Genomic DNA, 24,434 nt, shown 5'->3' with positions numbered 1-24,434 from the left:
AAATAGCCTTCATCCTCCAAAGTAATGGGAAATTAGAGTACATTACCCTGTTAATTCCACCTCCACCCCACCTCATACATGGAGCAGAGATTTCCGTATTGAAATGTGCCTGTGATGTTTTCAGTATTTTTAGTGTTTAATTGGGAGACTTCCCAGAGAAATTAATCTTTTCATTATCTTGTAAATATTTTTAAAATGTATTTTTGTAAAATGAATAGATGTATAAAATGAATAGAATTCAGGGGCACGGATAACAGATGTCATTTGAATTATGACATGTTAAGGAATGAGAAACGGAAGAGCGCCTGAGATCGGCCAGAGAATAAAGAATCTGGGATCAAAGCTGTATATATTAGAAAATAATTTCTTATAAAGACAGCAGGATAGAGAAAATTCATAATTCAAAGAATGCACATCCCAAGGTTATAAGCTGCATAGCTCATAATAGATTGTCCTGAGGAATACTCACCAAATCTGCGACAGATGTGGCTACCAAGACACTCTCGTACAAACAAAACCAAGATAGGAGAGTAGACACAATTGAGTCTTGCTCTCCTGTTATCCTTTCATTCATTATTCACGTAACAAATATTAATTTTACTAACTACCCAAATATCCCTGCTTCCCTTTGATGTTTTTATGCCCATTCCTTCCGATTATATGTTGATGAAATATTTTTATGGGCAAGTTGAACAGATCAAAGTGTAGGACATGATTATGACACCAATCCAAGCATGAGCGCTATCATATAATCAATGCAAAAGCTTTATAAAGTGCAGTATTTGCACTGACTCTTCTCAGTTATGAGAAAAAAAGATGACTTCCGTTCTTTTTATAAATGACTCTTTCCTGACCTTTTGGTTCTGAAAAATACAAAAAGTGGTAAATGCAGGTATAATGATTCAATCAAAACTATCTATCTGATATTTGAAAGAAAATTCTCATTTTTAGTATAAATGATTACTTTTCTGTATCTCTAATTTTGCCATTGAATTTTAATACTTTGGAATTTTTCACTAGCTGCTTTGCAGTTAGGTCTCATGGAAGGAGAAATCAGTGACTTGCTTCGAGGGATACATCGAGTTCAAACTCCCCAGCAAGAAACTATTGATGAAACTGTGCGTATTGAAGAAGATGGCTACATTAAACAGAAGGAAATTGATTCAGAGGATATCTGCCCAATTTGTCAAGAAGGACTTTTAGAGAAAAAGCTTCCTGTCACATTTTGCAGGTGACATGATTTTTTCTTTTCTATTGAATTATAACTAAAACATAGCATTTTGTTAGCTTCAGGTGTACCCTATAATGATCCAGCAGTTCTGTGCATGACTTAGCACTCGTCACCATAAGTGGATTCTTCATCCTCTTTGTCTGTTTCGCCCATGCCCCGACTCACCTCCCCACAGACAACCTCCCTCTCTCTGTATTTAGGAATCTGGTATTTGGGGCACCTGGATGACTCAGTGGCTTGAGCATCTGCCTTTGGCTCAGGTCATGATCCCAGGGTCCTGAGATCAAGTCCCATGTTGGGGGGGTGCTCAGCAGGGAGTCTGTTTCTCCCTCCCCACTCATATTCTCTCTCTCTCTCTCTCAAAAATAAATAAATAAGTAAATATCTTTTTTAGGAAAAAGGAGTCTGGTATTTTGCTTGTCTTCTTTTTTCTTTGTTCATTTGTTTTGTTTCTTAAATTCCACATATGAATGAAATTGTGCAGTATTTGTCATCCTCTGACTGACTTCACCCAGGAACCTGCCCTCTCGTTCAATCCACGTTGTCGCAAATGGCAAGTCTCGTCCTTCCAGTGTCGAGTCGTGTTCGTGTGTGTGTGTGTGTGTGTGCGCGCGCCACAGCTTCATTATCCTCTCGTGTACGGATGGACGCTTGAGTCGCTCTCACAACTGGGGTATTGTAAATATGCTGCAGTAAGCATAGAGGTACGTTATCTTCTCGAATTCATGTTTTTGTTTCCCTTCAGTAGATTACCCTCAGTGGAATTACAAAGTCAAGGTAATTCTATATTTAATTTTTTGAAGAACCTCCATACTGCTTTCCAGAGTGGCTACGCAGATTTGCATTTCCGATGTGCAGGAAGGTTCCTTTTTCTCCACACCCTCACCAGCACCTGTTATTTCCTGTGTGTGTGTGTGTGTGTGTGTGTGTGTGTGTGTGTTTTGGACGTTCGGACAGGTGTCCGCTGCATCCCGTTGTGGTTTTGATGCGCATTTCCCTGGTGGCTGGTGGTCTGGACCATCTCTTTGTGTGTCTGTCAACCATCTCTATTACTACTTTGGAGAAATGTCTATCCAGATCCTCTGCCCACTTTTAATCAGATTATTTGGGGTGGTTGGTGTTGACTTGTGTAAGTTTTTTTATATATTTTGAATATTAACCCTTGTCTGATACACCATTGCAAACATCTTCCCCCATTCGGTTAGTTGCCTTTTGGTTTTGTTGATGGTTTCCTTTGCTGTGCAAAAAGCATTTGATTTTTATGTAGTCCCGATAGTTTAATTTTGCATTTTCTTCCCTTGCCTGAGGAGACATGTGTAGAAAAATGATTTTATAATGTCAAAGAATTTACTGTCTATGTTTTCTTTGGGGATTTTTATGGTTTCAGATTTCACATTTAGGTCTTTAACGCATGGGTCCAGTTTTATTCTTTTGCCTATAGCTGTCTGGATTTCCCAGCACTGTTTATTGAAAAAACTGTTTTTTTCCTCATTGTATATTCTTGCCTCCTTTGTTTTAGATTAATTAGCCATATAAGTGTAGGTTTATTTTGGGGCTCTCTCTTCTGTTCTATTGATCTGTATGTATTCTACTGTGTTGAGTACTTTAGCTTTGTTTATATCTTCACATTTGGAATTATAATACCTCCAGCCTTTTTTTACCTTCTCAAGTTTGCTTTGGCAATTTGAGGTCTTTTGTGACCCCATACAAATTTTAGGATTATTTGTTCCAGTTCTGTGAAAAATGCTGTTTGTATTCTGATAGAAATTACATTGACTCTGTAGGCTGCTTTGAGAAGTGTGGACATTTTAATAGTATTAGTTCCTTTGATCCTAGAATGTGGAGTATCTTTCCATTTGTTGTGTCATCTTTAATTTCTTTCATCAATGTTATATAGTTTCCAGAGTACAGGTCTTTCACTCCTTGGTTAAATTTATTCCTAAGTATTTTGTTCCTTTTAATGCAATTATAAGTGGGATTGTTTTCTTAATTTCACTTCCTGTAACTTCATCATTCGTACAGAGAAATGCAACTGATTTCTATATATTGATTTTGTATCCTGTGACCTTACTGAATTTACTTATTCTAGTATTTTTTGGTGGAGTGTGTAAGGTTCTCTCTATATAATATTATGTCATCTGCAAATGCTAAATGTTTTGCTTCTTTACGAATTTGGATGTCATATATTTATTTTTAGGCTGATTGCTGCGGCTGGGGCTCTGAGCTGTGCTGAATCAAAGTAGTGACAGTGGATATCCATATCATGCTCTCGATCGTAGAGGAAGAGCTCTTAGTTTCTTACTATTGAGTGTGATTTCAGTGTGGGTTTTTCATATATTGCCTTTATTATGTTGAGAAATGTTACCTCCAAACCTATTTTTTTGAGTTTTTATCGTGAATGTATGTTGTACTTTGTCAAATCTTTTTCTGCATCTATTGAGATGATTTTTTTTGTCCTAACTCTTGTTAATGTGATATATCATGTTGATTGATGTATGAACATCAAACCACACTTTTATCCCTGGAATAAACCCCACTTAGTTGTGATGAATCATTTTTTAATGTATTGTTTGATTTGGTTTGCCAATATTTCAGTGAAAATTTTTGCATCTATGTTCATCAGAGAGATTGGCCTGTACGTCTCTCTTTTTATATTATCTTTACCTGATGTCAGGGTGATGCTGACCTTGTAGAATGAATTTGAAAGATTTCTTTTCTCTTCCATTTTTTGGAATAAATAGTTTGAGAAGAATAGATATTTCTTCCTCTTTAAATGTTTGGTAGAATTCAACCTGTGAAGCCATCTGGTCCTGGACTTTTCTTGGGAGTTTTTTGATTACTGATTGAATTGATCTGTTCAAATTTTCTATTTCTTACTGGAAGTAAATTCAGTTTTGGAAGGTGTTACATTTCTAGGAATGTTTCCATTACTTCAACATTGCCCAGTTTGTTGGCATACAATTTTTTATAACATTCTTTTATAATTCTTTGTATTTCTGTGCCATTGTATTTTTTTTTTCCTTCTTCATATCTGGTTTTATTTATTTGAGTCCTCTCTCTTTTTCTTGATGAGTCTGGTGAAAAGTTTATCAATTTTATTAATCTTTTCAAAGAACCAGCTCCTGGTTTCATTGATCTATTCTATCGTTTAAGGAGGGTTTTGTTGTTATTGTTTTGATTGGTTTTTTTTTGGTCTCTATTTCATTTCTTTCTACTTTAATCTTTATTTCCTTTCTTCTGCTGGCTTTGGGATTTGTTCTTTTTCTATCTCCTTTAACTATAAAGTTTGTTTGAGATCTTTCTTGCTTTTTGAGGTATGTCTGTATTGTTATAAATTTATCTCTTTGATCAGCTTTTGCTTTATCTGAAAGATTTTGGACCATTGTGTTTTCATTTTTATTTGTCTCCATGCATTTTTTAAATTTCTTTTATATTTTGGTTAACCCACTCAATGTTTACTAACATGTTATTTCACCTCCATTTATTTGTGTTCTCTCCAGATTTTTTCTTCTGTTTCATTTCTAATTTAATACTGTTATGGTCAGAAAACATGCATGATACTATTTCAGTATTTTTTAATTTATTGAGACTTGTTTGTGGCCTAACATGCAGCCTATTCTGGACATTGTTCCATGTGTACTTGAAAAGACTGTATATTCTATTGTTTTTGGATAGAATGTGCTGAATATCTGTTAGGTCCGTCTGGCCCAATGTGTCACTGAAATCCACTATTTCCTTGTTGATTTTCTATCTGGCTGGCTGACCCATTGATGTAAGCGGTGTATTAATGGCCCTTGCTATTACTGTGTCACTGTCAGCTTCTTCCTTGAAGTCTGTTCATAGTTCCTTTATTTACTACTTCCGTGTTGAGAGCAAAAATAGTTACAGTTGTTCTATCTGTTTGTTGGCTTGTTCCCTTTATCATTACGTACTGTCCTTTTTTTCTTGGTACAGTCTTTGTTTTAAAGTCTGTTTTGTCCAATGAAAGTATTGTTACTCTGGCTTTCTTTTCACTTTTATTTGCATGGTAAGTGGTTTTCCATCCCTTCATTTTAAGTCTGCATATATCTTTAGGTCTGAAGTGAGTCTCTTGAGCTTATCATGTAGATGAGTCTTTTTTTAATCCATTTACTCACCATCTTTTGATTGGAACATTTATTTCATTTACATTTAAAGTAATTATTGATATGTATATACTTATTGCCATTTTGTTACTTGTTTTATGGTTGTTTTCCTAGTTCTCTGTTCCTTTCTTCTTCTCTTGCTCTCTTCCATTGTGGTTTGATGGCTTCCTTTTGTGTTACGCTTGGATTTCTCTCTTCAGTTTTCTTTTTCTGTTTTAAAAATAATAATAATTATAATTATTATTATTATTATAAACATAAAATATATTTTTATCCCCAGGGGTATATGTCTGTGAATCGCCAGGTTTCACAGCACTCAGAGCACTTCAGAGCACTCACCATAGCACAAACCCTCCCCAATGTCCTAACCCCGCCTCCTTCTCCCAACCCCCTCCCCACAGCAACCCTCAGTTTGTTTTGTGAGATTAAGAGTCACTTATGGTTTGTCTCCCTTCCAATCCCATCTTGTTTCATTTATTCTTCTCCTACCCTCTTCATTTATTCTATATCATGTGTAGTTTCTTTTTAATGCATGGTTGTCATTAGGTTCGTATATAACATCTTATGCATATAAAAGTCTGTATAAATGTATATCTAAGTTGGTCGCTGAAGTTTGAATTCAGTTGGGCCGTATTAGTGGCCACACTGGATGCTTGTCCTCATCCTGTCTGTTGGGGCTGCAGGCACACTGAACTGCAGGGCGCTCTCCTGTGTTGTCTCCTGAGAGGCTCATTGGTACATGGAGCCAGACACCAGAACACATGCCTACTTTCAGCCCCCCTTGTGACTGTCATCACACTGATCTGTATGCAGCCTGCCTTATCCCCTGAGAGGCTTTCATGGGTGGATGAGGCCAGAAGTTAGATCTCGTGCCTGCCCCCAGTCTCTGGGGCAGTGCTGCAACTGCACTGATGGGCCGGGCAGTCTCTGATCTGCCAGCCATAAGGGTTGGCTACAGGGACTGTGTGCACTGTGTGTGTAGTTATTTTTCCCTCTCCCCAGGGTGGGAATTACTTTGGAGTGGTACTGGTCCCTGCCAGGACTGCTTGCAGAGTGTGTTAGGCCAATAGCCACTTTTTCGGGACACTTGCTAAGTGGGGCAAGTTGGTTGGCGTGGCTCCACAGGATAATGTGGAGGCAGGAAACATTGTGATAGCAAAATAGGTGGGAAGAGTTTGTGCTGGCTCTAAAAAGCATCCAGCTGTCTAGCCTATGGGATGGGGGAGGATAGAAATGGCACTCATTAGCTCTTTAGTTCTTGGAGAAGTTTCCTAATGATTCTTGTCCCTCTGGGGCACGTTCTGAAATTAGTAAATAAATCTCCATAATACCCCAGGTGCTTTTAAAACTACTGCTTTTATGCTGTGTCCCAGCTTGGTTATATGTTATGCTGGCTCTTTAAGGGTGGAGACTCAGTTTCCTTTTGCCCTCTGGCTCTCCTGGAGCTAAGCCCCAGTGATTGTAAAAACTGGTGATGTTAAGTCTACTGGTTTTCAAAGCCAAATGTTATGGGGACTTGTCCTCTCAATGCAGACTCCCTGGGCCTTGGATACTCTTGTGAGGTCTGATGCTTCCACTTCTCCATGCTTGTGGTATCCCTCCCATTGGTGGTTGGTCTCCCCATGGGTTTAGTTCTTGACCCTAGCTCTGCTCCTCTTACACTTTTTGATGTTGCTCTCACTCTGTGATTAACTGTGAAAAGTCTGTTCTGCCAGTCTTCAGGTTGTTTCCGTGTTAATTGCACTGATGTGTTTATGTGTCAGTGTGGACGTCAGTATTGTGTCAGAACAAGGTGAGCTTAGGATTCTCCTATTTTGCCATCTTCCCAGCCTTCTGCATGCTTTTTTCTTTGGGTATTTAAAGCTTATGAAAAAAAATTGTAATTTAAGATGTTTGTAATTGATTGTTATGAGACATGTTAATAGAGAAACAACAAAAAGCTTTACCTGTTGTTTAATTTATATTTAATTGGCCTTTTGTCCTAACATATCTGTTGTAAGAGGACCTGTTCTTATTCTGAGTATTTCTAGGCTACATTATAAAGGCTGAAAATAAAGACTTAACTCCGCTTTATTCCTCTTTCCACTTTAAGTTATTAAAGTAGGATAATTTTCACATTTTTATTTTATACACATGAATAGATAACATGGCTTAGACCATTTACAAAGAATTTTCTGAGAATAAAGATAGTACTTTAATATTATAAAAATTCTTTTCAGTGTGTCAAAATTCTATCTTTAAACCTAAGTAACTGAAATGTTCACCTATACACAAACACTTATTAAGTGTCATATTCATATTATTCTTGGAGGCCTTGCAAAACTGGACTTGAATATATGGGCAACCATTTCTTATTACATTTTTCATTTTCTTACTCCTGATTATTGGCCAAAATTTTCATCCATGTAGTTTTTCATATGGGTGCTTCTATTTCATATTTTTAAATTATTAACTATTTCCCAAAGTAGTATTTCTTTCAGTAGATATTTGCCAGGTACAACTACATATTGTGTGATTTCTAGAAAAATGAGGTGGTAACCCTGTTCTCAATGATGCTTTTTATTTAAAAAACAATACTTACTGTTACAATTTTTCCTTTTGTTAAGATTACATTTATTCTCACTTTCTAAATGAATGACATTGGGGCCCCTTGCTGGCTCAGTCAATGCCGCGTGCAACTCTTGATCTCGGGGTCATGGTTCAAGCCCCACACTGGGTGTAGAGACCAGTTAAAAATAAAATCTTAAAAAAAATGAAAAGTATTTTAATGATGCAAAATTGTTTAAACCACCATTTCATTGGAACGAGAAAAAATTTGTTAGGAATTCTAATGTATTAATTAAAGAATAGATTAAGTAGGTAGGTAAGATAGTGTTGGTGTGTATAATCAAGCTATATCTGGAAAATCAGTTCAGAATCTGTTTTTATGGGAAATAAAGGTGGTAGCGCAGAAAGTTATATTTATGTATATAACTTTGATGTATACAAATGTCAAATTTTATTTCAAACAGGTTTGGCTGTGGCAATAGCATTCATATAAAATGCATGAAGATCCTAGCTAATTATCAGGATAGGATTTCAGACACTTCTGTGTTGAAATGTCCTCTGTGTAGGAAAGAGTTTGCACCATTAAAACTTATTTTAGAAGAATTCAAAAACTCGAGCAAACTTGTGACTGCGGCGGAAAAAGAGCGGCGGGACAAACACCTTGGAATTCCGTGTAATAGCTGCAAACAGTGTCCGGTGGAAGGGAGATGCTATAAGTAAGTGTCCTCAGTCGGACTATAAACCTGCGTTCTAGTTTTGTCTTTCACTTCCGGAAACTTGGAGCAGTAGGGCACTGATAGACTGCCTCTTCTGCAGAAGTGTGTGTGCCTTCAGTGATGGCTGCTCATGTCGGCTTTCCAGGCTGGTGGTTCATGCCAGCCCAGGACCTCGAAAATTCTGACTGTTTTATTTTCTTCACTTAGACGGAGATCCTGGCTTTGTTCTCCAGCCTTAGGGAGTCTAAGGTAGCACCCTGTCTCAGAAGCTCTGGACATAGACCTAAATGGGTTTCCCAATTCAGAGCCCTCAGCTTCTCTTTCCTTGAACCATCAGTGAGGTCATTACCAAACACTGCTAGGACTGAGCTAGGGGCACTGACTAGATTGACAGAATAGTTACTCAAGTTTCCCAAACTTGAAATTGCGATGAGTATAAGTTGTTTTTTTCTTTAATCCTCTACCTCAACAACAATAAGATAAATATTGAGAAAACAATTTTTATTACTTTGTAAGTAATCCCCAAACTTTCCCACAATTGCCACACTAAAACATCAATTAACTGTTATGCTTGGGAAATTTGTGTTTTAATTAAAGTTTTAGTTTAACTATGTTAAGAAAATATATTCTTTTTTTCAGTCTTCCTAGAAATACATTATGATGAGCCCAATTAATATATTTTCAGAACCCTCTTATAAAACCATAAAACTTTTTTTGTCACTTCTATCAAAAAATGATAACTTCTCTGTTTTGAAGTGCTCTTTCCTCTATGTGTCATGTAGAACAAAATCAGCTGATCATTATTAAAAGTCTTTACTGGAAAATGACTGGCCTAAGAAGTCTCCAAAGGAGCCTTCTAAATTGAGGAAGAGGGGAGAACTTTTGTAGAGGCTTGGTGAGTGTTCAGCTAGTGTCAGGAACATTGATTAAATAGAATTCCAGAAGGGGGAAGGACTCGATCTTTGGTTTTAGCAGCCGCTGTTCTCAGGAGGTGTGGATCCAAACAGTAAGGAGCTAACGTGACAGGTAGGACTGCAACGAGGCAGGAAGCGGCCACAGGGTAAAATTCTCAGTCTTCATTACGGCCCGTTCTTCAGATGATTAGTATGTGGCTGTAGTGCACTATTTCGAATCTTTCTTGCTTGTATTTCGTGACTGATCGCGCTTATTATTCTGAGCTTTCCGACTGTGCTTTCTTCTTTGTGGATGATTCTTCTCCCTCCGTCTTGCACGGGAGGAGAAGCTTATCTATACCTTTCTAGCTTCTTTTAGTTGGCCTATTAATTTAACTGGCATGAGATAGATTAATAGCAGAAAAATAATTTTAAATCTGTTCATGTGGAAGCCTCACATTGGCATGGAAGTTTCAGAGACAAGCGGTTGAGGCTTTTAAGTCTGAGCTAAGAAGAGGGAGTAAGGGTCTGGGGCTTCAGAGGGAAAGGGGGCAACCCGCGGGAAGACGAGAAGAGCAAACGTGCGCCGGCCACCCAGAAACAGTGGGACACCGAGGGATCTGAGGAAGCAGGCCCTGCGGAGCTCCGTCCGTCTCACCAGACACAGCCCATGTTCTTGTAGCTATCTCGGTGAGAACTTGCTTTCTGGACCAGTCCTCTGTCTAAATTCCTTTAGGCAGTTGAGCGGGTGGCTGGGGTTGGGGGCGTAAAAATCTCTTCCTGAGTCCTTCAGGCCTTGATCTGCTTCAGCTCTCAGGATGCTCTGGTGGCACAAGCATTGCTCCAAACATGGGCTTTCTGCACTGTTGTGGGAAGAGAGGGAATAGATTCCCGTTTTCAAGAAGTATTGTAAGTACAGTTCTTTATGAAACAGTTGAAAACACTGGATAATCAAATGATAGAATACCTAACAGGCTATAAATCCTGTAGGAATTTAGAGAGAGAAAGAAAAGAAAGCTAAGGTAGTAGGAAAAATCAAACGGACGCACATAGACAAAATAATGCCTCTCAGGTGTGTCTGTGTCCTCATGCTCAGAACAGACCTCTTAAGTTACGTGTCCTAGAGAAATTCAAGTTGCAGATGTAATTAAGAGTGCTGAATGCCTGCCCTTGAAATAAGAATATTCTTGATGGTCTGGACCCAGTGTCATCACTAAGGTGGTTAGGAGTGGACAGGGCGGGGGCTTAGTCAGAGGGAAATACGACTATGGAAGAAAGGCCCAGAGAGACAGAGCGTTGCCTGCATTGAAGACGGAGTAAGAGGCCACAAGCTGAGCCCAGGAAGGTAGAGAGACTCTAGGAAACGGAAAGGCAAGGAGGCACATCCCTGTGGAACCTCCGGGAACAAATGCGATCCTGCCGATCCCTGGATTTTAGTCCCTTGAGAACCATGTCAGACTTCTATCCTACAAAATTATGAAATAATAAACTTGCAATGATTAAGCTGCTAAATTTGTTGTAATTTATTACAGTAGTAGTGGGAAGCAAATATGGGTGAGATAATTTGGGCTTTTATCCAATTTGCCTAGTTCCCAGGGAATTTTGGCAGGAATTGTTCACCAAAACCATCAAACTAATTGGATTCATTTTCTTGTATGTCTTGTTCTTTTGTATTTTCAGGTGTACCAAATGTACAGAGTTCCACTTATGCCAGGAATGTTTTCCCAGCCGCTGTCACCCTCCTCACGCATTTACATTCCGTGAGGTGCTGCACCTTGAGTTTTATACTGTATTTCTATTTGTCCTGCTTAAATCTGAATAAAATAAATCTAAGAATAATAAGAATAGATGATACTTTTTAACAGGGCTGATTTTTTAAAAATGAAAGCCTAAGACAAATTTTTATGAGAACTTTTTTTCATAGGAACATACAAGGGAAGCAGCTATCATGCCGACAGTTTATAAAACTAACACAATAACAAACATCTGACGATAGTATGCATAAATATCTTAAATACAGGAATTACAGCCACTGAGTTTGAATATTAACTTCTAAAAAAAACTCGGTGTTTCAAACTGATATAACTTATTGACAACCAAGTATAGTTTAAAATTTCTTACATCAAAAATAATAAAATGTTATTACAATCATTTGAACTGTGCACTTAGAAGTGTCTCCTATTGCTTAATACTAATGCTAATTCTACCTATCACACAAGATAAAAATCCACAACTATCATTATTAATATTTGCCTTAAAAATGGTAGCTGTGCAATAGTATGTTAGACTCACTAATAATTTGTAAATTCTTAATGTTAAAAAAGGTGTATTTTTAAATAAGTCTTTGTTATTTACATTATGTTGATACACAACTAATTTTAATCCACAAAATTAAAATTTCCATGATTTTCAAAGTAACTTATTTTTACTTATTGCAGAAGAGAAATCAAAGGTGGAAATCACTAGAAAAAGGATCAGATGAAATTGTAAAATATGCAGACATTAGAAATGAGAGAGAAGAAAAGATGCCACATTTTCAAGAAAAGCAAGGGTGAGATTTTCAGCGAAACTTACATTTCTTTTATGACTTGGGACATTTACATAATTTTTCAATTTGAGTAAGTTTTATTCATTCCTTTGTTCAGGAAATACGAATCATATGTTAGCCCGATTATACAAGCAAAGAGGAAGGTTCTAGAGTCAGACTGCCAGAGTCCGGGCCTTGTACACTAACCCCAGGCTGGCTGTGTGACTTCTGGGCTGGTTACTTCACTTTCTTCTGCCACATACATTCCGTCTTTAAATGTTAATAATCATAAAACCAGACTCCTAAGAATTTTGAGTTACTACACAAAGCAAATATTAATACTTATTAATATTAATAAATAATATTAAATGAGTTAATACACAGAGCAAATATTCAAATAATGTTGTCTAGTATTATGAATCTCACCAGAGTCTACTAGCTACAAGGCATATAGTAGTTCCCTCAGTAAATAAATGATTGTTTAAATAAACATAAAATTAAAACTGACAGTAAGTAAAAAAAAAAAAGCAGAGGGACTTGATATCTGCTTTGAGGTGACTGAGCCCCGGAGGAAGAGCATCTTTTCTTCCTCACCCCCACTTTCCCCAAATGGAGGAGATTTCTTAACTCGGACTGGGCTGTTTATCAGTGGATAGACCTCTAGGTTTCCTGTCATATTCTTCATTAAAGGGAATTACATGTGCTGGGTATTACTGACCTATTAGCTACATCATAAAACTATACAAAAGAGGTCAATTTGAAAGGATGAGATAAAATTAATTTTTAAAAAATAATTTTAGTGATTTATCCAAATAACAATTGTGCTTGTTCTCATTAACACAAACACACACATTTCTGTCGAACCCAATGCACGTTTACTCACGTCCTGTGGGCACTCCACACACTTGAAGACCACAGTCTTGAAGAGCATAAAATACCTCACAGGTGTAGAATAAGCCTATGTAAATGGTCTCCATCTCCATTTCCTCTGGCTCTGTCTAGTTACCACACATTAGAGTGACAATTTGTGTAACTAAAGGTTTTGAGTATATTATAGGTAGAAGCAAAAGAACATTAGGGTAGAAAAGCACGCTAGGTAGAGAAAGTGGAATAAATAAAAGGAGATAATTTCAAGATAAAGTATTTAAGTTATCACCTTAAATAATGAAAATACACTTTTTTTTTTTTTAGTTGACAATTAGATGACCTTGGTAAAAGCAATTGCTGTAGTATGATGGACGTGTACCTGTAGAGTCATAAGATATGTAAACTTTTCTGAGAAGTATAGGCATGGCTTTTTTTGTTGCACTTGTCTTAATTATACTTTATAGATACTGCATGTTTTACAAACTGGAGTTTTGTGATAACCCACATCAAACAAGTATATCGGTACCATTTTTCCAACAGCATTTGCTCACTTCATGTCTCTGTATCATATTTTGGTAATTCTTGCAATATTTCAGACTTTTTCAGATTGTTAGTGTGTTTGTTACAGTGATCTGTGGTCTTTCACATTACTCCTGCAATGTTGTTTTCATGCCTGCTAATACAACATTCATTCTGCAACCCATGAATTCATGAATACTTTTGACTTTCAAATCTTATTATTTAAGAAATAAATTCTTAAAATTTTAATTCCAGGAGTTAAACACAGTGTTATGTTAGTGTCAGGTACACAATAAGTGATTCAGCAATTAGATACATTACTTGGTGCTCATCATGGTACGTGTCCTCTTAATCCCCAGCACCTAGGAGCTACCATTTTGTTCCCGAGAGTGAAGAGTTTTTTAGTTTGTCTTTTTTCCTTTGTTCTTTGGTTTTTCCTGGTTTGTTTCTTAAATTCCACGTATGAGTGAAATGATATTTATTTTTCTCTGACTTATTTCACTTAACATTATAACCTCTACGTCCCATATTGCAAATGATGAATATTTCATTCTTTCTTATGGGTGAGTAATAGTCCACTGTGTGTGTGTGTGTGTGTGTGTGTGTGTGTACGTGCACATGCATGTGTGTGTGCTTTTTCTTTGTCCACGAATCTATCAGTGGACATTTGGGTTGTTTCCATACTTTGGCTACTATAAATAGTGCTGCAGTAAACAGGGGCACATATATTCTCTCAAGTTAATGTTTTCATATTCATTGGGTCTGTATCCAGTAGTGTGATTACGGGATCATAGGGTATTTCTATTTTTAATTTTTTTAGGAACCTCCGTACTGTCTTCCACAGTGGGACTGCACCAGTTTGCATCGCCACAAACAGTACAAGATGGTTCCTTTTTCTCCACATCCTTTGCAACATTGGCTGTTTCTTGTATTGTTCATTCTAGCCATTCGGACAGGTGTGAGGTGATAGCCCATTCGGATTTTGATTTGCATTTCCCTGATGAGTGAGAGTGAGCATCTTTTCATGTATCCATTGGCCATCTGTAAGTCTTCTTTGAAGAAATGTCTGTTCATGTCTTCTTCTGCCCATTTTTAATTTTTTCTATTTTATTATTTTTTTAAGATTTTATTTATATAGAGAGTCGGGGAGGGATGGAAGGAGAGGGAGAGAATCCCAAGCACGCTCTGCACTGAGCCTGGAGCCTGACGCAGGGCTGGATCTCACAACCCAGAGGTCATCACTTGAGCAGAAAGCCAAGAGCTGGAGGCTTAACCAACTGAGCCACACAAGTGCCCCCTCCCCTTTTTTTTTTTAGTTAGACTCTTTGATTTGTGTTGAGTTTTATAAGTTCTTTACATATTTTGGATACTAACTATTAATCAGATATGTCATTGGCAAATATCTTCTTCTATTCAGTATGTTGTCTTTAGTTTTGTTGGTTGTTTATTTGCTGGGAAGAAGATTTTTATTTTGATGTAATCCTAATAGTTTATTTTTTATTTTGTTTCTTTTGCCTCAAAGAAACATACCTATAGGGGTACCTGGTTGGTCAGTTGGTTAAGCATTGGACTCTTGATTTTGGCTCAGATCATGATCTCAGGATCATGAAATTGAGCCCCACATTAGGCTCCTTGCTCAGCATGGAGTCCACTGCAGATTCTCTCTAATGTCCCCCTTCTGTTCCTTCTGTCCCCACCCCACATATACTCTCTCTCTTTCTCTCCAAAATAAGTATTTTAGAAAAAGAGAGAGAGAGAGAGAAGACATATCTAGAAAGATGCTGTTATAGCCAATGTCTGAGAAATTACTGCCTGTGCTCTCTTCTAGGATTTTTATGGTTTCAGGTCTCACATTTAGGCCTTTAATCTACTTCGAGTTGACTTTAGTGTATGGTATAAGAGTTTGGTCCAGTTTCATTCTGTCCATGTGGTTACGAGACACCATTTATCAAACAGACCTTTTCCCAGTGCATGTTCCTGCCTTCTTCTTGAAGATTCTTTGGCCATATAATTGTGGGTTTATTTCCAGATTTTCTGTTCTGTTCCATTGTCTATTTTTCTGCCAATACCATGCTGTTTTGATTACTACATCTTTGAAATACAACTTGAAATCTGGAATTGTGATAGCTTTAGCTTCTTTTTCAAAATTGCTTAGGCTATTCAGTGTCTTTTTTTGTTCCATTCAAATTTTGGGATTGTTCTAATTCTGTTTATATCCCTATAAAAATCTAGAAAAATGCATTAAGTCTGTAGATTGCTTTAGGTAGTATGGACATTTTAACAATATTTGTTTTTCCATGAACATGGAATGTCTTTCCATGTGTTGTGTCGTCTTCAATTTCTTTCTTCAATGTTTTACAGTTTTCACCTCCTGATTAAGTTTATTCCTAGGTATTTTTTTCTTTTTGGTGCACTTTTAAATAGAATTTTTCTTAAATTTTCTTTCTGTTGCTTCATTATTAGTGTATAGAAACGCATGAGATTGCTACATGATTTTGTATCCGGTGAACTTACTGAATCCTTTATTGGTTCTAGTAGTTTTTGGTGTTTTCTATATATTATATCTTGTCATCTGCAAATGGGGTTTTCTATATATTATATCTTGTCATCTGCAAATAGTGGAAGTTTTGCTACTTCCTTACCTATTTGGATGTCTTTTGTTTTTCTTCTCTGACTGCTATAGCTATTACTTTGTTGAATAAAAGTGGTGAGAGTGAACATCTTTTTTTATTATTATTCATTTGAGAGAGAGAAAGAGAGCGTGAGAGGGGGAGAAGCAAATGGAGAGGCAGAAGCAGACTTCCCTGCTGAACAAGGAGCCCAAGATGACTCAATCCCAGGACCCAGCGATCATGATCTGAGCTGAAGGCAGATGCTTAACCATCTGAACAACTCAGGCATCCCAAGAGTGAACATCCTTGTCTTGTCCTGAGGAAAATCTCACAGCTTTTCACTATTCAGTTTGATGTTAGGTGTGAGTTTTTCATATATGACCTTTATTATGTTGAGATATGTTTCCTCTAAACCAACTTTGAGAATTTTTATTATAAATGGATGTTGTACTCAATCAAATGCTTTTTCTGTATATTGAAATGATCATATGATTTTAATCCTTCATTTTGTTGATATGATGTATGAGTTGATTGATTTGCATATATAAAACAATTCCTGCATCCCAAGAATAAATCCCACCGGAGCATGGTGAATAATCTTTGTACTGTATTGTTGCATGTCATTTGCTAATATTTTGTTGAGAATTTTTACATCTATGTTTATCAGGGATATTGGCCTGTAGTGGTTTTTTTTTTTTTTTTATAGTGATACTGCCTGGTTTTGGTATTATGGTAATCTTGGACTTGCAGAATGAATTTGGGAGCTTTCCTTCCTCTTCTATTTTTTGGAATAGTTTGAGGAGAATAGATATTACCTCTTCATTAAATGTTTGGTTAAACTCACCTGTGACACCACACTGCCCTGGACTTTGTTTTTTGGGGCATTTTTGTTTGTTTTGTTTTGTTTTTATTACTATTCAATTTCATTGTTAGAGATTGGTCTGTTCAAATTTTCTATTTCTTCCTAATTTAGTTATGGGATGTTACGTTTCTACTAATTTATCCACTTCTTAGGTTGTCCAATTTGTTGGCATACAACTATTCATAAAAATCTCTTCTAATTTTTTGTATTTCTGTGGTGTTGGTTTTTATTTCTCCTCTGTCATTTCTGATTTAGAGTCCTCTTTATTTTAATGAGCCTGGCTAGGTTTATTAATTTTGTTGATCTTTTCAAAGAACCAATTGCTGATTCATTGATCTGTTTTGCTGTTTCCTTAACTTCTATTTTGTTTATGTCTGTTCTGATATTTATTATTTACTTCCTTCTACAGGTTTGGTTTCTGGTCGTCTTTTTCTAGCTTATTTAAATGTAATGTTAAGTTGTTTATTTGAGATGTTTCTTGTTTCTTGAGGTAGGTCTGTATTGCTATAACCTTCCCTCTTGGAACAGCTTTTGCTGCATCTCAAAGATTTTCCACCATTCTGTTTTCCTTTTTCTCCATGTATTTTTTTTTTAATTTCCTCTTTGATTTCCTGGGTAAGCCATTCCTTATTTAATAGCATGTTATTCAACCTCCATGTATTTGTGCTTTTTTCCAGATTTTTTTTCTGTGGTTGATTTCTGGTTCCATAGTGTTCTGGTCAGAAAAGATGCATGATAGAATTCAATCTTTTTTAATTTACTAAGACCCGTTTTGTGGTCCTATTATGTGATCTGTTTTGGAGAATGTTCCATATGTACTTGGAAAGAATGTGTATTCTGCTGTTTTAGGATGAAATATTCTGATTATATCTTTTAGACCTATCTGGCCCAATGTGTTATTCAAAGCTACTGCTTCCTTTTTGATTTTCTGTTTGTATGATCTATCCATTGATGTAAGTGAGGTGTTAAAGTCCCCTAATTATACTGCGTTACTACCAATTATTTACTTTATGTTTGTTATTGGCTGCTCTATTTGGTTGCTCCCAAATGTTGGGTGGAAAAATATTTGTAATTGTTATATATTCTTGTTGGATTATTCCCATTATGATTATATAGTGTCCTTTGTCTATTATCACAGTCTTTGTTTTAAAGTCGATTTTGTATGATGAAAGTGTTGCTACTCTGGCTTTATTTTCACTTACATTTGCATGATAAATGTTTTTCCATCCCTTCATTTTCAGTCTGCATGTGCCTTCAGGTCTGAAATGAATCTCTTGTACACAGCATATAGTTCTTGATTTATTATCCATTCAATTACCCCATGTCTTTCAATTGGAGTATTGTGTCCAAAGTAATTATTGAAGGTATGTATTGCCATTTTTCAACTTGTTTTATGTTTGTTTTTGTAGTTCTTCTCTGTTCCTTTGTAATCTTGCTCTCTTCTCTCAGGGTTTGTTGGCTTTCTTTAGTCACATACGTGAATTCAATTCTCTTTATTATTTGCATAGCTATAACTAATTTTTGATTTGTGGTTACCATTAGGTTTAAATATAATATCTTATGCATATAGTAGTCTATATTAAATTGGAGTCACTTCCGTTTCAACCCATTCTCAATGCACTAAATTTTTCCTCTCTCCCTTCTATATTTTAGGGATATGGTGTCATAATTTACATCCTTTTTTGTGAATTTCTTGACTGATATTTACAGATATACTTAATTTTACTGCTTTTTTGCTTCCTTCTTTTCTTACTCCTGCTTATGGCCTTTTCTTTCGATTCAAGGAGTCCCCTTTAACATTGCATATAGATCTAGTTTAGTGGTGATAAATTCTTTAACTCTTGTTTATTTGGGAAACTTTTTATCTCTCCTTCTATTCTGAATGATACCTTGCTGGAAAGAGTATTCTTGGCTGCAGGTTGTTTTTTTTTTTTTTTCCTTTTACCCTTTGTACATATTATGCCACTCACTTCTGGCCTGCAAAGTTTCTGTTGAAAAATCAGCTCATAGCCTTATGGGGATTCCCTTACATTAACTTATTAACTTCTTTCTTTTCTCTTGCTGCTTTTGAAATTATCTCTATATCACTACTTTTTGCTATTTTAATTACTATGTGTCTTGATGTGGACCTCTTTCAGTTGATTTTGTTGGGGATTCTCTATGCCTCCTGGATCTGGTTTTCTGTTTCCTTCCCCATATTCAGGAAGTTTTCAGCTCTTATTTCTTCAAATAAATTTTCTGCCCTCTTTTCTCTCTCTTCTTTCTCCTGTTAAGGTTGATTGCTTTCTATTACTCTGTCCTCTGGGTCACTGACCTATTCTTCTGCTTCCTCCAGTCTATTTATTCTCTCTCATGTGTTTTTAATTTCAGCTATTGAATTCTTCATCTCTGTTTATGCTTTCTATCTCTTTGTTGGCAGTTCTCACTCAAGTCGTTCACTCTTTTCTCAAGTCCAGTGGTATATTTATTACTTTAAATTATCAGGCATATTGCTTATCTCCATTTCATTTAGTTCTCTTGCTATGATTTTCTGTTCTTTCACTTGGGGCATATTCCTTTATCTTCTCATTTTGTCTAACTCTATGTGTCTGTTTCTAAGTGTTACGAAAGTCAACTGTGTCTCCTATGTTAAAAGTAGTATCCTTATGAAAAAGAAGTTATGTGGTTCCCTGTAGTGCAATGTCCCCTGGTCACCAAAATGTGGCACTTCAGGGATATCTCCTATGTGATTATGTGTGCCCTATATTGTGGCTGAGTTGAATTTGTTTTCAGTCCAGTCACCTGCAATGGTTTCTCTGTTATGGGCAGGGTTTGTCCCTGTGTTATTAGTGGGCTAGTCTGGGGCTCTCTTGGGCTTGAGTTGAGTGAGACCAAACTTTTGCCATAATTGCATAACAATAAACTACAAAGTATTTTCCATGTATTACCTGCTGGGAGGCTTTTGTTGTTGGGCACAGGTTTGCCCCAGCCCACTGCTGGGGCCTAGTAAAATTGGTGTGTATGGTTATCTTCCCCTCTCACTGGGGCAGGAATCACTTTGGAGTTACGTCATCCTCTCTCAGGGGTGCTTGTACCCTGCCAAGCTTGAGGCACCTCTTTGGACAAACTCTTGCCAAGGGCAAAGAGCTTGTTGGAGGAGGTGCATCCCCAGAGAACACAGGGACAGGGTGCTGCTGTTAGCAGTGTAGATGGAGAGTCTTAATACTGTATGGGTTCCAACACACATCTATGTGTTTAGCTGGGAGGTAGGGGAGGGAAATGCTGCCTACCAGCTATTTGGTTCTTGGAGTAGTCTCCCAGAGATCCCTGCCTCTCCAGCACATACTCTGAGATTAGTGAATACATATTCTTCCTGTATATCCCAGTTTTTGAAATTGTCATTTCTATGCTGATCTTAATGGTACTGTTGGTTTTGCTCTCTCTTTTAGGGTGGGGACTCAGTTTCTTTCCGCCTCTGTCTCTTCCAAAACCAAGCCTGCTGATTTTTAAAGTTCCAGTTGATGGAACATTCAACTCTTGATGTTGGCTAAGGTCATGACCTCAGGGTCCTGAGATCAAGCCCTGTGTTGGGTTCCATGCTCAGTATGGTCTGCTTGAGATTCTCTCTCTCTTCCTTCTTCTCTCCTTCTGCTCTTCCCCCTACTCACTTTCTCTCTCTCTGGAAAAGGTAAATAAATCTTTAAGAGAAAGACTGTTGGCAAATTTTGAAGGAAGATCTTCTGTGAGTAAAATGAAATCAAACAGCATCACATGTTACAGAAAAGAAGTGTTATTTGATGGGGTAGACTTCATTGTTATCTTATTTCAAGAAATTGCCACAGCCATCCAAACCTTCAATAACCAGTACCCTGATCAGTCTGCAGTCATTAACATTGAGGCAAGATCAATAAAATATTATAACTCACTTAAAACTCAAATAATATTCGCATTTTTTAACAGTAAATCATCTTTAGTTTAAGTATGTACATTAATTTTTCAGACATAATGTTATTGCACACTTAATAGACTATAGTATAATGTAAATATAACTTTTATTCACACTGGGAAACCAAAAAATTCATTTGACTTACTTTCTGGTGATGGTCTGGAACCAAGCCCACAATATCTCTGAGGTATTTCTGTACTTGAACTTTGTTCTGAATGACTTTTAAATAATAGGAATATGTCTAATCTTTAACCAAGTTTTGTTTTTAAATACTTGTTTCATCTGTTTTGTCAGTCATTAATAGCATAAAATATTTTTAATTTACATTAATCTTAGTTTTGTTGGTTGGTACTTCTGGAAAAAAAATGAAATTGGTACATTCAGAATCAAAACATGGTCTAAGAATACTAAAGTAGTAAGCATATACCCCAAGGGAAAGTAAGTTTCCTCTTAGATTCTCATCTAGCAATTTATCACAGTAACCTGGAATATTTAATGTGGCTTACCATGCACCTTACTCGCTACTAGATGGCATCATAAATTGGGCTGTATTTTTCTAAACACAAAGAGTAAGTGTTGGCCCAGACTGAAATAATTTGAGTATATGGTTCTCATTAAAATTTTGTTCTTATTTCATAGACATTAAAAAATGCAAATCAAAAAATTTTAGGCCAGTGTTTTTGTTTGAAATGACTAAGTTTTGTTATTTATGAAGTTGATGTTGAAATTGGGGCCATCTTGTTCAGCATTAATATATAAATATAGATTTATTTGACTTCATAATGTATGACATTTCTTACCTTTAGTTCATGAAAATATTGGATTCATTCACATTATTTATATGGAGTTTATTTACCTGTGTCATTGATTACTTCCTGATCTATAATCACATATAAATATTCATGTCTTTCTGCTAATTTTCATTCAGCCAAGTTTACACACCAAAACAAGTGGTGAAGTCACTGCCTCTCTTACTGATTACAAAGAATAGTAAGCTGCTTGCTCCAGGCTATCAATGTCGACTTTGTCTGAAGGCATTTCATCCGGGTCAACATACAAGATTGCTACCATGTACTCATAAGGTAGATGTTGCATCATTTTGGTCTGACTTTCCTCATAAGGCCAGTGTTTACATATGAATTGACAATTTAAGTCTCTCCTTTCACTCGTTAGTTGTATTATGTGCAGAAATGTTCATATTGAACAGTATGTGTGAAAGAGCTGCAGTGGAGACTATAAAGGCGGCTCTGTCCCTTGTGCATGGATTTCTACTGATTAGGACTCATTTCTGCTATATGGTATTTAGATAAGATAAAATAACTCTTCAAGTTAGATTATTTTATCTACTTTATCTACTTTCATTACCCATATAAAGAAAAATCTTATAGAATAAAGTGTTTTTGTGATTCTTTGGATGAAACAGAAATGTTTAAGTTGACATAGTCAATTATTTCAAATGAATTCACTGAAATTAAAGTCTAACGTTGTTCTATCATATATATAGTTGGTAACCAGTTTTCTATGAAATAGTTACTTTAAATAAATATTTATACCTTTAGAGTCACCTTTACTTAAAATGTCTGATAGTTTGTTTTCTTCCTAAGAATGTGATTTGTTATTTTATATTTTATACCTTACCATCATTAGATCCATTTCCAACTCTAGTTGTTTATGACCTATTTATTATTTATTAGCTTAATTATTTAATACATTTTGTAAATTTCATTCATTATAAAGAAACAGTAAAATTAATGGTCTAATAAGTAGTGGGATTTAACAATATTACAGAAATGTTATCCATAGAAGCCTTTCCATTTTAATGTTGAAAATGGAGATCAGTCCCATAACCCATTCATTTTCTTCTTTAAAATAGTTCCATAAAACTTTATAAATTATAATTATCTTCCATTCTTGCTAAATAGTTTTTAATAGTAACACAATAATGAAACTGGGAAAAACTTAGGTAGTTATACATTATAAACAAGATAATTATATCTCTAATTTTATCTCTCACCTTTTTTTTAAGTTTCATAGGAAATGTATTGACAGTTGGTTATTCTACAAGTGCAATTCATGCCCTATTGATGGACAAGTTATATATAACCCTTTAATCTGGAAAGATAAAGCAGTAAGTGGACACACGCATCCGTCGGTTTCAAATACAAACATCACTCATCTGTCAAAACAGGAAGAACTGGAACTTTTTATTCCTGGTACTGGATTAGTAATTAAACGAAATAGACTTAGAATTTTACCTAGAATAACCCAACATAATTCTGAGAAGTTTAATACACCTGAAAGTCCAACAGATACCCATCAGGATATAGCAATAGATGATCTATTCTCTAACAAGTTAGATGATTCAAACTCAAGAAAATTAATCTATGAATATAAAATTAGCCAACATTTCCCCAGGTATCTTCAAGATTTACCAACTGGACCCTTTGGAAAAATGTCATCTCAAACATTTCTTCCTGCTATTGCTGACAAGAATAATATGTGTCCTACTGGAATGGAAACCCCACATATCAATGAAAAATACCACACTTGTCAAAGCCAGAAGATGGCAAAAGACTGTAAACATATTAACCACAATCCAAAGAAGACTTCTGGTGCTAGAATGAGAGAAGACAAGAAGAGATTAGATACTTTACTTCCAGAAGATTTAAATCTTATTACCAATTGGGGTACAACTAAAATTAGTTTATCTAAAAGATATAATAATTGTATGGGTAAAATTAGACAAAAATATAGTAATCTGTCAAGAAGGCCTGAATCTCATCCTTTAAATATAAAAAGTCCTGAGCTATCTTTCATATTAGAAGGAGTTCAGTTATGAAGATGTATTTTTTATTAACATCAGAAAATATTTGGATATTTAACATAAAAATGTTTTATTTGTAGAACATAAACACTATACTCTTGACAAATGTTGATAGAATTGTCATCATTTTGCCTGCTTGTCTATGAATGACTAACTACTCTTAAGTCTTTATAAGACTTAAAGCATTTGATAAATATGTTCAGAATGTTATTATGAATAAGTTTTAGAAATTTTATTTCATACTGATTAAAATAATTATTTTTACTTAAATTTTTTTTTTTTTTTTTTTTTTTTTTTTTTTTTTTTTAAGATTTTATTTATTTATTTGTCAAAGAGAGCGAGAGAGAGCGAGTACAGGCAGACAGAGTGGAAGGCAGAGTCAGAGGGAGAAGCAGGCCCCCTGCGGAGCAAGGAGCCCGATGCGGGACTCGATCCCAGGACGCTGGGATCATGACCTGAGCCGAAGGCAGCTGCTTAACCAACTGAGCCACCCAGGCGTCCCTATTTTTACTTAAATTAAAGAAATAGATTTTCTTTGCTTTAAGCCACTGTTTTTAAACATTCCATTTATAACATGTAACATGGAGAGATTCTTTCCAGGACCTTAAATATTTTTTGCATTTTCTTACATTAATATTTACCACAAACCTATGGGAAAATCCAGATGGTGGTTATCGTGTTCACTTCATTTCTTTAAAGTTATTTCTTATACATGAAATGAAAAGTAAATATCCTTACAATGCTATAAGTTATGCCACATTTAGAATGATTTCACTGATGTCAAGAA

General features: G+C 35.9%; 1 protein-coding gene across 1 annotated transcript in view; it reads left to right on the top strand.

The window, feature by feature from the left end:
* Nucleotides 1–23,811, top strand: part of ZSWIM2 (zinc finger SWIM-type containing 2) — a 33,177-nt gene extending 9,366 nt beyond the window's left edge. Inside the window, exons 5-10 of the mRNA XM_045086440.1 lie at nt 1,021–1,231; nt 8,367–8,618; nt 11,192–11,276; nt 11,950–12,062; nt 21,752–21,905; nt 22,850–23,811. Of these exons, the coding sequence (XP_044942375.1) occupies nt 1,021–1,231; nt 8,367–8,618; nt 11,192–11,276; nt 11,950–12,062; nt 21,752–21,905; nt 22,850–23,662 (1,628 nt within the window). The 3' untranslated portion in view covers nt 23,663–23,811. The remainder of the gene's footprint in view (nt 1–1,020; nt 1,232–8,366; nt 8,619–11,191; nt 11,277–11,949; nt 12,063–21,751; nt 21,906–22,849) is intronic.
* The last annotated feature ends 623 nt before the right edge of the window (nt 23,812–24,434 follow it).

Source organism: Mustela putorius, unplaced genomic scaffold, assembly GCF_011764305.1.
Source record: "Mustela putorius furo isolate JIRA1106 unplaced genomic scaffold, ASM1176430v1.1 tig00000992_pilon_pilon_pilon, whole genome shotgun sequence".
Taxonomy (NCBI): Eukaryota; Metazoa; Chordata; class Mammalia; order Carnivora; family Mustelidae; genus Mustela; species Mustela putorius.
The sequence above is the reverse complement of the archived record's forward strand: the minus strand, read 5'-3'. Positions and strand labels throughout refer to the sequence as shown.